The 15651-nt window shown below is 42.6% G+C and overlaps 1 protein-coding gene across 1 annotated transcript in view; it reads left to right on the forward strand.

Annotated features, from left to right (window-relative positions):
* The window catches only part of LOC139765856 (glutamate receptor 1-like), a 1264866-nt gene that overhangs the window by 821881 nt on the left and 427334 nt on the right, over positions 1 to 15651 (forward strand). The window contains 1 exon segment of the mRNA XM_071693701.1: positions 15073 to 15205. Within this exon segment, the coding sequence (XP_071549802.1) occupies positions 15073 to 15205 (133 nt within the window).

Below are 15651 nucleotides of genomic sequence, written 5' to 3' on the forward strand. Positions count from 1 at the left end.
TATACAGGGGGTGACTTGCTCTCATTAATTTGGTGAGAGAGAAACAGAGAAAGGTCATTTGGACCTGGTTGTGGTTAGGGGGCTCAGGTTTACGTGGATGATTCATGACACCTAGAGGGTCGTTGCCAGCCCATGATCGTGGCATTTTTTCATCTGTTCCCGGCGCTACCTGGTTAATGCAGGAAATGGCAAGCAATTACGTTGTATATGATTAATTGAGTCTGTATCCTTAGAACCTCTTTTATGGGGTTCTTGCTGCTCAGAGCCTGCGCTACAATCATTAGCAGGGGGATGATGGGCTCCTTTGGATTAAAAAGTTCTTCGACGAGAACAAAACGCCTTGCTGAATCATCGTGGGATAAATGAACAAAAACTGCCTTTGTTCCACTTTAGTGAGGTTGAACACTCCATCTAGTGAGAGGTGAGGAAAGCTGAGCTACAGTAAAAGGAACAACTACTACTTCTTCCTTTTCTTCTTCTTCTTCTTCTTCCTCTTCTTCTTCTTCTTCTTCCTCTTCTTCTTCTTCTTCCTTTTCTTCTGTTTCTTCTTCTTCTTCTTCTTCTTCTTCTTCTTCTTCTTCTTCCTCTTCTTCTTCTTCTTCCTTTTCTTCTTCTTCTTCTTCTTCTTCTTCTTCTTCTTCTTCTTCTTCTTCTTCTTCTTCTTCTTCCTTTTCTTCTTCTTCTTCTTCCTCCTCCTTTTCTTCTTCTTCTTCTTCCTCCTCCTTTTCTTCTTCTTCTTCTTCTTCCTCCTCCTTTCTTCTTCTTCTTCTTTTTCTTCTTCCTCCATTTCTTCTTCTTCTTTTTCTTCTTCCTCCTTTTCTTCTTCTTTTTCTTCTTCCTCTTTTCTTCTTCTTCTTTTTCTTCTTCTTTCTTCTTCTTCTTCTTCTTTTCTTCTTCTTCTTCGTCTTCTTCTTCCCCTTCTTCTTCTTCAGTAATCCATAGGCTTGTGGAATGTCATTATCACTGCCGAGTTTATTACTGTGGAGTTAGGGTGGGTTGATCATGATTAAACTAGCTCCTTGCCTCGTCCAGAAGATGTGAAGTGCTCAAGAAACCCTGTGGAACACCTCTGGAAGATCGGTGTCAACTGGAAAGAGTTGCAGAACTCCTACGTCCAGTAGAGATGTGTGTGTGTGTAGGTGTAGTTATGAGTTCTTCCACTGAGGCACTTTTGGTGATCATTATGGAATCGGCGTGTGTCCCTGGTCCTTCCTGTCTATCGTTCAGTGAAGTTCTGTAGTTAACCATCTACTGACGTAACATCCAGACCTGGATCTTGTGTCGTTGATATTATTTCCCTCGTTAATCGTACCGGCCGACCGCTTTCGTTAATCGTTGACAGTACGTACGTGTTTCAAGGTCATTATCATTTCGTTTGATATCTCTCGTTTATCTCTTTATCTATCTTATCGCTGATGCCTTCTCTCTCGTCGTTTTTTATTTGTTTTTCTTTCGCCGGGTCATTAACCATGTTTAGGTATGTCGTTCACCGTATTCACCACTTCTTTCATCCAGCTTAACGTGCACGAAGAATTTGCATTCATTTTGACGGCATTGTAAGCGTCTTGATCCCTTCCCATCCTATGATGAATGGCGAATCCTCTGGATTCGTTTAGCATTCAGAGCTTCATCTTAAGCAGCAGGCACGGAGGAGGGTGAGGCTGCATTTGACAGGTGGGGAGACGGAGAAGAAGAGAGAGAGAAAAAAGATGGAGAGTGGGAGAGGGTGAGTGATTACTGGGAGCAGAATAGATAGGATGGGAGGAACATGGGGGAAGGGGTATGAGGGAGATAAGCGGAGGGAGGGAGATGAAGGGGCTGAATAGTGAGGGGGAGGAGGGGATGGAAATGAAGGGAAAGATGGAGAGAGGAAAAGGAAAGGAAGAAAGGATAGAAGGAAGAACTGATTCTAGTTGAGAATTAATGGAATAGGAAGTGAAGAGGCGAAGATAAGGATAGGGAAGATTGGAAAAAAAAGCTAGATAGAAGGGAGGAGGAGAGGAGGAAATAGATAGAGGACCTGGTCAGCGAACCAGTAGTCGAAGAAGAGCTTAGGGAGCGAAGGGTGTGTTGTAGGTAGAATGGCTGCACTTGTCTGTGATAGGATGGAAAGAGGCTGGCGAGTTAATTTCCCAAACCGCCGCTGGGGGCTTCAAGCGGTCGTAGGAAGGGCAGTTAGAGTGGATGAGGGAGAGGGGTGGGCAAAATGGTGGGGTGAGTAAGGTAAAGGAGTGGGCAAGATGATGGGGTAAGGTAAGGTGTGGGCAAGATGATGGGGTGAGTAGGGTAAGGAGTGGGCAAGATGATGGGGTAAGGTAAGGAGTGGGCAAGATGATGGGGTGAGTAAGGTAAGGAGTGGGCAAGATATATTGTCTGTTACTGACCATGAGTCACTACGGGTCCGTCCGGGATTGGGCCATCATGGGTTCGAATCCTGGGCGCGGCAGGTTGGTCCACACCCAACCCAGGTGTTCATCCTCTTTTCGGAGCTGGTCGATAAATGAGTACCTGGCTGAGGCTGGTGTGACTGTGTGTATGTGTGTGTGTGTGTGTGTAAAGACATGTTACACATACACAAAGTTAAGAGACGGGGCAACACGACTGCAAAACTCTCTACCCGTAACACACAAATCGTAATCACACAGTATAATATGCAAATAAGGCTATGCAGGAGCCACATACAACCCTGTTTACTCCACTTAACACCACACAGGCCTTCCGAACACACACTCCATCCCTCGATGAACATAATTTGATTCACATATACAAACACCTACATATGTTTATAACCTACATATGTATATTCATACATAGAGAAACTGTATATTTTCAATATTCTTGCCATGTGTGATAATTGGTCTTCGCAAGGGAGGCTATAAGCTATTTTCCTTAAGAAAGTTTATAGATTTTGAAGCAATGTTAATGCAGTTGTCATCTAGAAGGTGAATTTCATTTGTCCAATATGTACACACTTGACATATCCAGGACTGATTATATTCTCAAATATGAGCAAAATCAGGTAATAGAACAGTAATGGTATTTGTTTGTTAGTTTGCAAAATGTTGAAAGTATACGAATGAAAAAGGAATGAATGATGCCTTTTCCATGGAAATGACATTATGAATTACTTTTGCATATTGCGATTATCGAAAATCTTAAACAGTGAAATATAAACACACACACACAAGGGAAATATACGGGTTAGAGCAAGTAGTACGAAGAAGAGGAGGAGGAGGAGGAGCGTACGCATGCGCATTGGAAACAGTCATTTCGTATACAACAGATGTTCTGGACTACACTGTTACATTTGGTAATATTAAGATAAGTACTCGCACAGTATTATATATGTTGGGTAATTTTCGAAAACGGGTTGGCTTTTGGTAGGCGTTAAAAATTCGACAATAGCGCCATTTCTATACTGCGTAATAGTTATTAAAACTGTTCTCCCTGTAATGTTCATACTCATGAAATCTGCTGCTGAATATGTGAACTGATATGTGACCCCAGAGGGAGACTGTCGTATGTGATGCTCTTCTATACATATGAGATAGCTGGGTACAGTATATATATATATATATATATATATATATATATATATATATATATATATATATATATATATATATATATATATATCTTTTTTTTTAAACTATTCGCCATTTCCCGCGTTAGCGAGGTAGCGTTAAGAACATAGGACTGGGCCTTTTTTGGAATATCCTCACCTGGCCCCCTCTGTTCCCTCTTTTGGAAAATTAAAAAAAGAACGAGAGGGGAGGATTTCCAACCCCCCGCTCCCTCCCCTTTTAGTCGCCTTCTACGACACGCAGGGAACACGTGGGAAGTATTCTTAATCCCCTATCCCCAGGGATGATATATATATATATATATATATATATATATATGTATATATATATATATATATATATATATATATATATATATATATATATATATATATATATATGTATACATATGTCTGCATTGCTCTTCACTTAAGGTGGTTTTAGCTTGAAACTCTGAATTCTTTGTTTAGAAGTATGTATTTGATTAAAATTAATTGATGATGATGTGTATTAAGCAATAAGCTGGTCTTTTATTTTGATGTAAAGAGTAGAGATGGTCATTGGTAAATAGATTACTGTAGTGAGAGCACATTGATATACAAATGATAGTTTGGCAGAAGTAGGTAATACAGATGTTAGATAAGTGTGGTAGTGTATAAACCACATACAGATGTTAGATAAGTGTGGTAGTGTATAAACCACATACAGATGTTAGTGTGGTAAAAGTAGATCAACATACAGATATTAGATAAGTATAGCAAGACATGAAACACATACAGATGTTAGGGTGGTCAAAGTTAGATAGACATACAGGTAATAAAGTGTGGGACGAGTGGTGAGGTAATTAGAAGTAATTGACTGATAATGATATTTTTGAGTAACTGAATCGACCAGATAACCTCTGACATGTTGAGTTGAGCCAACATGTCCTGTGTAAAACCTTTGCTTACCGAACCTCGCCATGTATGACAATGTTACCAACGCGGATTGGTCACATACACACACACTTCTCTGACATTGACAACACTTCGCGGGAAAACTTCGCGCGAGTATATATTCGCGTTGAGAATGGCCAGCAGCGTTGGCGTGAAGCTCCCATGGTTGATAATTATTGATATTAATTTTTAACGTTTACTGCAAATTGCGAGGTTGATGCTCCGTAGCTCAGTCAGCGCATGCGTAACGCGAATAATTTCTGCCGTAAACTTTGTTACCGATAAATATAGATCATACAGTCTTTAAAAAGGACAGATGATGAGCGTTTTCATGCCGGATTTTGGTATATAAGCAACGATGATTGGTGGAACAAAACGCTAACGGGAGAAAAAATGTTTCCCGTTATGATTCACGGCAATTTTTTTTTTTTTTTTATGAAACTGAATTTTTTTTTGTCTTCCGTCGCAAATTTTGTCCGTGTCTCGATAAATGCAGCAGCTGTTGTATGAAATAAATGTCAGTAGCTCTGATAATGCAGTGGAAGAAGGAAAGTAAATATAAGCCATGTAATGAATATATCAACTTACATCTTTAAATGATTTATTGATCGATTTTTCTTCTCTGTACAAACTCTTTAAAACTTTGATATTTTCACTGATTTTGTATCGTGCTTCATCTTACCAATTCGTCTGTGCTACACCGATGCGCAAATCAAAACTGGAACTATCCACGCGAACATTATTATCTACTCGTGTATGTCTCCTAATCACACGCACTGGTTCCTGGAGCCTCCGCACGCTGACATGTACATAGACAGATGTATATACATCTCACTCGGACAAAATCTTATGAAGAAAAATACGATTCGCTTTTGTTTAGCCCATCCCCTGGTGTCTTTTTATCCAATTACTAATGGTCAGAGTTGGACATCCTCTTTGTGACGAGGAAGTGAAGCGGGACGAACTAAGGCCATGTGTCTCGTCCCCAAAAGTCCAAATTCTCTGACCATCTCTCTTCATCTCCACCGTCCTTGGACGTCCAATCGCTGCGAGGCCAGAACAAATCGATACACATCAAGCCCAAAAGTTCCAAGAGGCCCGAAAACTTGGGTTTCATTAACATAAAGGACTTAATTAAGTCTTGCCCCGGGAAAGTCTTCTTTGGGAGTTGGTGGCGATCTCCGGCGTGTTGGCAAACCCGGGAAGGGAAGAGTGTATTTCAAAGAGTTCGTGAAAAGGCGGGAGGAGATGCTGGTTCTCTGGTGCCTGCCGGATGTAAGTCGTGGTGATTAAGAATGGGAATATTTGGATTAGGTCTGTGATTTCATGGATTAGGTTAATGAAATTGAGAATTTACGTTCGTGATGATTTCATTGCGTTAAATCAGTAAGGGTTGTATATGATAACCGGTGTGTTATGATAACTGTTATCATCAATTGGAATGACTATGATAACTGGCGTTAGGGTTGTTAGAAGTATACTTACAATTAAGGGTTAAAGCATAGGGCGATTAGTATAATAGTGACTGTGGGATTGGAGGAGTATTTTTATTGTGAGTGTGATTGGTAATCAGAGATGATTGGGTATAAGCTGACATAGATTGGAATCTCCAACTATAAGGACGAATTGAAATCATAATGAATAGAAAATTTATCGTTTATTATTGTTTATTATTATTATTATTGTTTTTCTTCTTCTTCTTCTTATTCTTCTTATTATTCTTATTATTATTATTATTGTTTTTCTTCTTCTTCTTCTTATTCTTATTATTATTATTATTATTATTATTGTTATTGTCATTATTATTGATATTATTATCATTTTTATTATTATTATTATTATTATTATTATTATTATTATTATTATTATTATTATCATTACTTAGATATTTGTCAATAGTATCACATACTTTATGATTTTCATTAATCATCATTATTTCATACATAGTACTACTGGGACCAGTGATGTGTTTACTGAAGCAGATGTAATGATTGGAATTGGTCCTGATTAGTTCAAGTGGCTTTGAACTGTTAAGGGTTTTGCCGACGTGCCGGATTAACAAATTATCCCAGGTAGTGGTTTTGTATCACAGCTCATTAGTATTGTTGTCTGTAGGATTGGGGATTAGGTTAATCAAGGTTAAATTTGATGATATGAGGATAAACTAGTAGTATTATTTGGGGATTAAGTTAAGTTTGAATTTGATGATGTTGGGATAAACTACGTAAGAACTTCCCAATTTTTTTTTTAAACTAGTTCCTTGTCCAGTTAGGAATGGGTTTATTTGGTTAACTTTAACGTTAATTTGTTAACAATTAACAGGACTAGTTACGGGATCGACTGCACTACGTTTTTGGTTATTAGCTGTTTGTCTTGTTATCAATAGTTATGTACTGTTAACTTCTTAACTTTTTTTATAACATTAACAAAACTAGTTCCTTTTTTTTCACTAAGGGACTGACTTTGATGAAATGACATTTGACTAAAGGCACAGAACAATTAGAACAAGAATTGGTATTTCTTGAGTTAGATGTTTGATCAGTGATTAAAGAAAGCCATGTTGATAACAACTTTGGGTCATGCTTGAAGTGAACGGGGTGCCTTGTTCATCATAGTACAGCAAGTGATGCATGATGTATGTTTATTACTTTGGAATATATTGATGTTTATTACTTTGGAATATGATGATGTTTATTACTTTGGAATATGATGATGTTTATTACTTTGGAATATGATGATGTTTATTACTTTGGAAGTATCATTTATTTTACGTTGAAACTACATACAAAATTTGGTTGGGGTAGCCAGTCTAACCACAATAGGCATTGTGGCTTCCATGTCTTTGTATATATTTTTTACGAGTATGTTGGGTTTGCGTTGAGAGCCCCCCAGTTCAGCGAAATTAATTCGTAGTAAAGAGACGTGTCCGTATGCATTCCGCCCTTCTCCATGTAATTGAGGAAGGGGTTAAAGGTAATTGATGGAAAACCTGTGCAATTAAATGTCAGAATATTTACATTTTTTCCCCACTAAGGAATTCTTGAGGTCAGATGTGGACAAGATGAGATCCAAAGACTTTTTGATGTTGAAGATAATGATAACTATAGAACGATTATAGGGGATAGATATAGAACGATTATAGGAGATAGATGTAGATCGATTGTAGGAGATAGACATAGATCGATTATAGGAGATAGACATAGATCGATTATAGGAGATAGATATAGATCGATTGTAGGGGATAGATATAGATCGATTATAGGAGATAGATATACATCGATTATAGGAGATAGATATAGATCGATTATAGGAGATAGATATAGATCGATTATAGGAGACAGATATAGATCGATTATAGGAGATAGATCGATCATAGGCGATAGATGATGATCGATTGTTGGAAATATTTCTTAGATTATTCCCATGTCTTTCAACACGTGGATAAAGTGTGGTTTTGGTGACCATTACGGAGGGAACAAATTTCAAGAGAATGTCACATGAACGTTAGTTAAGGGGCCATTATGACCCATGAATTGACCTGGGGGGAACGAGGGGGATAAAGGGCGTAGCCAACGAGCGGAAAATGAGGCATTCACTTGACCCCCCCCTCCCCCCAATCCCTTCGCCGGGAATGTAAAAACTGTCGAACCGTTTCCTATACACTCGTCTTGCCCTCCTGTTCGAGAGGTACCTAACGTGTCACAGATCGCCGTGAGCCAGTTATCGACCGAGAACAGCCTAATGGCCCAATTTCTAACCCCTCCCCCCCCTAACGATGATTTGGTGGGGGGGGGGGAGAAGGCATCATTAGCAATGATTAACTGACGATTGAATGGAGTGTTTACGTTTTTCTCTTCACTCGCCAAAACCTAGTGGATGAATGCTTAATCGTAGTGTATAATCGAAAAGCTACATAAGGCCAGCAGACTGATGTAATTCGATTAATTCAAACCTTGCTTAACGTCAATGGAATTCATTAAAAACCCGTTATCTTACCTAATATCGATTAGGGTCAAGTTCTTCGGCGAGTTGTACGTAAAAGGCTGGAGAGAGAGAGAGAGAGAGAGAGAGAGAGAGAGAGAGAGAGAGAGAGAGAGAGAGAGAGAGAATGGCAACAAGGCCTTTGTTCGTTTGCTCTCGACGTACCCTCGCTAATGGGTCGGGGTTAAGACGTTTACCGTAGTAAGGTTCGAAGACCATCTGCTTGTCTTGCCCTATAAGACGGCGCCAGATGGCCCCCACCACCTGGCGTCACTGTTAAGAGACGCCGTCTCGGTAGTTTGTGTGTGGTGAGTGTGAGGGATTGAGAAGTGACGGTGTGATGGAGGAGCGGGGCTCTGACACGTATGTTGCTGGACGAGATGTCCACAGATCATACACGGAGCATCTGCTTGTGTGTGTGTGTGTGTGTGTGTGTGTGTGTTTATGTTATTTGGATAGAGTTTCTACACTCGTGTTGTCCCTTCTCTTAACTTTGTATATGTATATATACCATGTCTGTACTCCTATATGTATATATACCATGTCTATACTCCTATATGTGTACGTACACACACACGCACACACACACACACACACACACACACACACACACACACACACACACACACACACACACACAACTGTATTACTGTACCTGTTCATCACGTAATGTTCATCCAAGGGCATAATGTATAATAAACCATACTGTTTACTCTGTAAACATCCCTGTATATCTGCCGCCCTCTCTATTCAGACATAACTCAGCCATATGCTTATCCAAGACGTGGAAATATCCAGCCAACCCTAACCTAAGCTAACCTAACCTACCTTAACCTAACTTAACTTACCTAACCTAACCTAACCTAATCTAACTTAACCTAACCTAACCTAACCTAACTTACCTAACTTAACCTAACCTAACCTAACTTAACTTACCTAACTTAACCTAACCTAACCTAACTTAACCTAACTTACCTAACCTAACCTAACTTAACCTAACCTAACTTAACCTAACCTAACTTAACCTAAAGCTCTTGTATGATTGGTTCACTTGTAATCCTCATAACCTCCCAGTTCTGTAATATCTGTAATACTTCAACTGTATTATTATCAGCCGAGTCTAATAAACCATAATTTATTGTTATTTAACACACACACACACACACACACACACACACACACACACACACACACACACAGAGGCGCATTGATTTCCAAGTCTGTTTCTTCTGTGTCTCTGTATCAGAGAGCTATCATTTCCCAGCTCATTAACTCCCGCTCGAGCTGGAACCCATGGTACGAACGCCTCTCCCTCCCTCGTGACCCCTTTAACTCGCTGAACTTTTACCCGTGTCACTGGCGCAGGAACCCCCCCCCCCCCCATTTGCGCAGTCGGGCCTGCCAGACGCATCCCAGAGTCCCGGATGAACTACACGTGCATGATCGTAAGGTTCGTTATGAACACGACGTCACGAGCCCTTGGGTATGTCGGTCCGATCTCAGGCCTCGTTCTCAAGGGTCGTACCGTCGTGCCCAAGGGTCGCACCGTCGTGTTCAAGGGTCGTACCGTCGTGCTCAAGGGTCGTACCGCCTTGTTCAAGGGTCGTACCGTCGTCCTCAAGGGTCGTACTGTCGTGTTCGAGGGTCGTACCGTCGTGTTCAAGGGTCGCGCCGTCGTGTTCAAGGGTCGCACCGTCGTGCTCAAGGGTCGCACCGTCGTGTTCAAGGGTCGTACCGTCGTGCTCAAGGGTCGTACCGCCTTGTTCAAGGGTCGTACCGTCGTGCTCAAGGGTCGCACCGTCGTGCTCAAGGGTTGTACCGTCGTGTTCAAGGGTCGCACCGTCGTGCTCAAGGGTCGTACCGTCGTGTTCAAGGGTCGCACCGTCGTGTTCTAGGGTCGTACGGTCGTGTTCAAGGGTCGCGCCGTCGTGCTCAAGGGTCGTACCGTCGTGCTCAAGGGTCGTACCGTATCAGTAGCTGGTACGCTGCACAAACTCATCAAGAAGTTCATTTCAGAGCAGCACACCCGCCCACACTCGTCCCCTCATCTCCCAATCTCCCTCCAGGCACTTGGCTCTCACTGCCGACCTTTTGAGTCTTGTATATACAGTATGTGAGCCTGTCTTTTTGCACCACACATGCTGGATGTGTTCGCCAAGCGTCCTGCGTCCTCATTCCTCCAGCAATCCTCCTAATTTCCTTATATCTTCATCACCCCAGATCCTCAGTCACCCCACACCCTCATAGTTTCCTTATATTTTAATCACCCCCACAGATTCTCGAGAGAGTCACACGTCACACCCCACACCACACACACCCCAAGTCTGCTATCAGGCCAGTGTGTTGTGAACCAACACAGGCTAAAGGCCCTGTGCAACAGCGGAGTTTAACATCACCTTAAACTACCTGATCCGTTGTTTGATCCTGTGTTGTGTTTGATCCGATCCCCGGAGTGTGAGGTGTTGTAATTATCGTCACTACACGAAGTAATAGCCTAATCATCCCCCCCCTCCCCCTCTATTCACACAAGCCTAATGGTCGGGTGATGTAATGACTCCTTTACAATACCTGTTTCCATTGTTTTGGGACCAGGTTGTAGTGGATGGGGGGAAGAGAGTGCTAAGGCTTGTGTAGCTTATGGCCCTCCATAAGGGAGAGGATCTCCATGATGCATATGCGTGTGTGTTCCCCCCTTCCTCCTCATCCTGTCCCTCTTTTCATCATACACTTACTCTGTATTCATAAATATTTCCTCGTAATGTATAATCCTTTCCTCTTCGTGTTTACGACGGCCATTACCAGAGCAAATAACTATTCCACACATCTACAGTCTTTCATAACACACACTCTCTGTCTCTCTGTCTCTCTCTCTCTCTCTCTCTCTCTCTCTCTCTCTCTCTCTCTCTCTCTCTCTCTCTCTCTCTCTCTCTCCGCATCAGAATCTCCTCTCGTACCTTTCCCCCTGGCTTTTGTGTTTGGCCTATCCAGAAATATATATTCTTCCGGATCATCAGCGTCTGTGTTCTTGAAATCGACAATGTATTTCTATTTTTTTTTCTTTGATCGTCCTCTCTCGTGGTACAAACCAGATCGGGTTATATCTATAATGGAGTGGCTTAATACAGAACGTCAACGGATGCTTTTATTTCCTTCCCTACCATCGCCAAACCCACCTCCTCCGTCGCACATGAGCGGGAGGAGTCATGTAGGAAAAAATCCCCTCCCACTCCCTTCACAGTCGCACCCTACGTCTTGGTACGTAGTTTCATCGTAGTGTGTGGATGCCACCTCCTCCTCCTCCCTCCTCCTCCTGCTGCTGCTCCTCCTCTTGCCAAAACTCTCCTTAATCTTTCCCTGGCGAAAGTTAAACCTCCTCCTCCTCCTCCTCCTCCCCCACACCCACAGCGTTCTTGTAATGTGATACATTTGTGTATGGATTCCCTTGGGTGTGGATGTAAGACTTCTTTCTCTCCAGTTATGCTCACGTTTGAGAATTTTTTGTATCTGTTTTTTGTTTTGTGAAAAGTCTTGTTATGGTATTAAAGATACGTCCACTTGTGCTCTTGATATTACCCGTAAACATGTTTCAAAACAAACATTCCTTGTGTTACCCAGGACTTATTATTTTCGGAGGTTCCTCCATCGCAAGGCTGCGCTACTATCTGTAGCAGGGAAACGTGGATTCCCTTTGAGTGTGAAAAGTTCGACGAGACTGAACTCTCTGTGATGAAGCTCGGCAGAGGTGAAGAACAGTTAGGGTTGGCTGTGGCCGGCTTGCTCTTCTCGGAACTCGAACCTTAGCATGTACGTTAGATTGGTGGATAGGGACCACTTCACCACGAAGACGTGTGTGTGTGTGTGTGTGTGTGGGTGTTGTGTGTGTGTGTGTGTGTGTGTGTGTGTGTGTGTGTGTGTGTGAGGAAGGGCATGGATAAAACTACGATAAACTTCTTGATAATGATGTCCAATATCGCGTCCAGAGAAGTGATTCAGGTCGTGAGACGTAAGAGATAAAGATGGCGGCAGACTACGCAGTAATAACGAGCAACGATTAATGCAAAACACAGATTCTTGTGCTGGAAGTCCGCTTGTAAATACCGAACGTAGAAACTTCTTTGTGTAGGAAGAAGAAAATCACTTTTTTCCCCCCGACTTTCTCGTGTTCTTCGTCCTCTGAAGACAAAGTGCCTCACTCTTTTTTTCTCTCCTCAACCAGAAGTTCTTTGTGTTACGGTTCTTAAGTGATGACAATCAGGTGTTGGTTGCTAAGGCGTTGTCTTGCTGGTATATATAACTGGAGGACAGAAATTTAATTATCTCACAAACACATTTGAACTGTGAGTATTTTAAGGAACGGTAGGTCGAAATTCTATTCATAATTGTTCTACGACACCTTTTTCTTGGAAAGTGGCCTGGAGATGTTCCAGGACTCGTTTTCCAGGAGCGCTTTCTAGCACCATGCCTGCGCTACTTCCAGTAGCTTGGAGAGGATGTACTCCTTTGGAGTGGGAGGTTCTTAGACTGTGCTCCCGCTGATGTGACATTGCCAGAGGTGAATCTTTACTCCTCTGTTACGTAGGTCATAGGGGAGTCCAGTAACACCTGGTACATAGATACAAAAAAGAAAGAAATAGATGGTATATGTATCCTGGGGACATTACGATCCTTGAGTGCGACACTCCATAGGTATGGTGACTTATCATTTGACCTGACCCCTAAAGGGCAGGTCAAAGGCTAGGCCATAACACCTCAGGGTCGTACCTTTGTCTTTAGGGAAACGTTCACGTAGATGATGATGTCTGGTTGGTGTTTTGAAATAGCTGAATCCTTGGAAGACAGAGTATGTTTTGAACACACAGCTGCGTATTGGAAGACAGAGTATGTTTTGAACACACAGCTGCGTACCGAAATAGCATCTCACCCAAACTAAACCCATCAGCCTAACTTAACCTGACTTCGTCTTCCCTGTTTCCTAACCTGACCTCGCCACTGGGTTGGACCAGATCCTTATGAATGATTTCGAGTTAGATGTGTGTCTGAGTTGCATCGATGGCTTGGTCGATAGAGCATTGGACTGTTGGAGCCCGTCCATTATAACTGGTAGGTGGACTTGGTATTCTGGGTGTAGGTATTTTGGACCTGCGTCACCATCTCATGAGGTGGATTGGACATGAGGTAGAGCTAGAAGCTGTCGCCATAGATGAGATTTAATATTCATTCATGAGGTCAGTGCATCCCATATGAAACCTGACGCGGCCCATGGCCACACCACACAGGAAGCGGGTCGCGTTGGTCGTGTTCCGAGATGCATAGAGAATAGAATACGTCTCGTGCTTGATGGTACGACAATTTTGAAGGACGGTACGACCCTTTGGTATGATATGATTTGGCCTTTTGACCTCGCTGTGAAGGGTTCAGACGCACGTCTTGGCCCACTTATCCACGGTGTTGCCCCGTCGTGCTCGCTGGCAAAATGATACCAGTGAATTTATATCAACTTCGACTTTATCACTTCAAGGTTTGGATTCATCTCAGGACTCTTTAAGAAGTCAACGTTGAGCAGACGCAGCACATCGATGGACGATCTAAACTTCGAAATTTGAAAGTCTGAGCTTAACCCAACATCGCTATGAAAGTTTCTCTTCCTTCACGAACATTTAATCCTATCTGGGAGCCCAACACAAACACACAAACTCTGGGTTTTACGACGGGGGAGTCAGAGAGTACACGAAGTGATTCATAAAGAAGTTGTTCTATTTTTCTTTTTTTTTCGGTGAAAGACTTTTTGAGCCTAAACGCTATTGTTAGCTGATGTCGACACAGCAGATATGTAACAACCCACCAGCCATTAGTAACCAGAGCCCAGCTGTGTAGTCGAAATGGTCGACTGCTCGCTCTGACGTCAAAACGACTCCAAGCTTTCTTTGTTATACTGACTCCCAGGGCAGCTGTTGAATGTTTCAGCCTTAGAGAGAGAGAGAGAGAGAGAGAGAGAGAGAGAGAGAGAGAGAGAGAGAGAGAGAGAGAGAGAGAGAGAGAGACTAATAATAGAGTTTCATCAAAATATAGGCAAAACGATTTTAATCCCAAGATTCGTCTTCTCCTTGGATACGAAGGCACAACCTTTGATTATAATAGCCTGTGGTCTTTGACCTGGTTCCTTTTAATCAGCTGAAAGGTCATACCATGACCGCCACGGGTCACCCAGTCGTGCTCAAGGGTCGTACCGTCGTGCTTAAGAGACTTGTGACGTTAAATGTTGCACTGTAAGTTAGAAATAATGATCCCCGATTACCACTTTGTACTGGGGGAAGGGTTGGGCGTTGATCGTTGACCGCTAGCATTACTGCTGTCACTCCAGCTACCTCCTCCTCCTAAACCATCTACCCACTACACTTCCTCACCTCCCACTCTTTTTCCCTTCCACAGGTATTACTCTTTGTTTTAACTAAGACAGAATTGACTTTCCACCATTCTTGCTGTGACTGACTTCCCATGCGTTGCTTCTTCAGCTAATGGCTCTTGGTCATACGTTGTGTTTGCGCCGCTGAGGAGGAGCCGTTCTTAATGGTTCTTCTCTTCTTATTCTCCAGGTCTCCTCCGCCTTCAAGAGATCTTCCAGTCCATCAGGCCGGCTAGGGCGTCCTTCCAGATCCAAGTGGTGAGGCGAGTGGAGTCTGCCCTGGACGCCCTCGGCTTCTTGAAGAGCCTTGAGAAGAGTAACAGGTGAGCAGTGTGTTAGCAGAGGAGAACAAAGACTTTGGGAGGCTACGTTGTTAAGGGGATGGTTTGGGAAGGTAGTGGAGCGGCGTTTTAATGAGGTGGAGGAGAGCGGGGAGTCGTGGCTCTTTGATGTGTGAGGAACATATGAGGGAGGTATTGATGAGGCATGGGTTGTATGGGGAGGTAGAGGAATTGATAATGAAAGATGAGGGGAAGCATTGATAAGGCATGGGGAATGGGAGGTAGCAGGAGTTCATGAATGAAAGATTGATGGAGACTCTATTGTTGAATAATGAACTGGCACGAGGATTGATGGAGAGTAGACAAAAGGGAAGGAAGTATTGATGTGGGAGTAAGCTACATGTGGCTGAGAGGAGTGATGACTTATGTATAACTGAGAGAAATTTTGATGAGGGAGACAGGATTGAGACACGGGTTGTTGACCCAAG

This window comes from Panulirus ornatus, chromosome 56, assembly GCF_036320965.1.
Source record: "Panulirus ornatus isolate Po-2019 chromosome 56, ASM3632096v1, whole genome shotgun sequence".
Classification (NCBI taxonomy): Eukaryota; Metazoa; Arthropoda; class Malacostraca; order Decapoda; family Palinuridae; genus Panulirus; species Panulirus ornatus.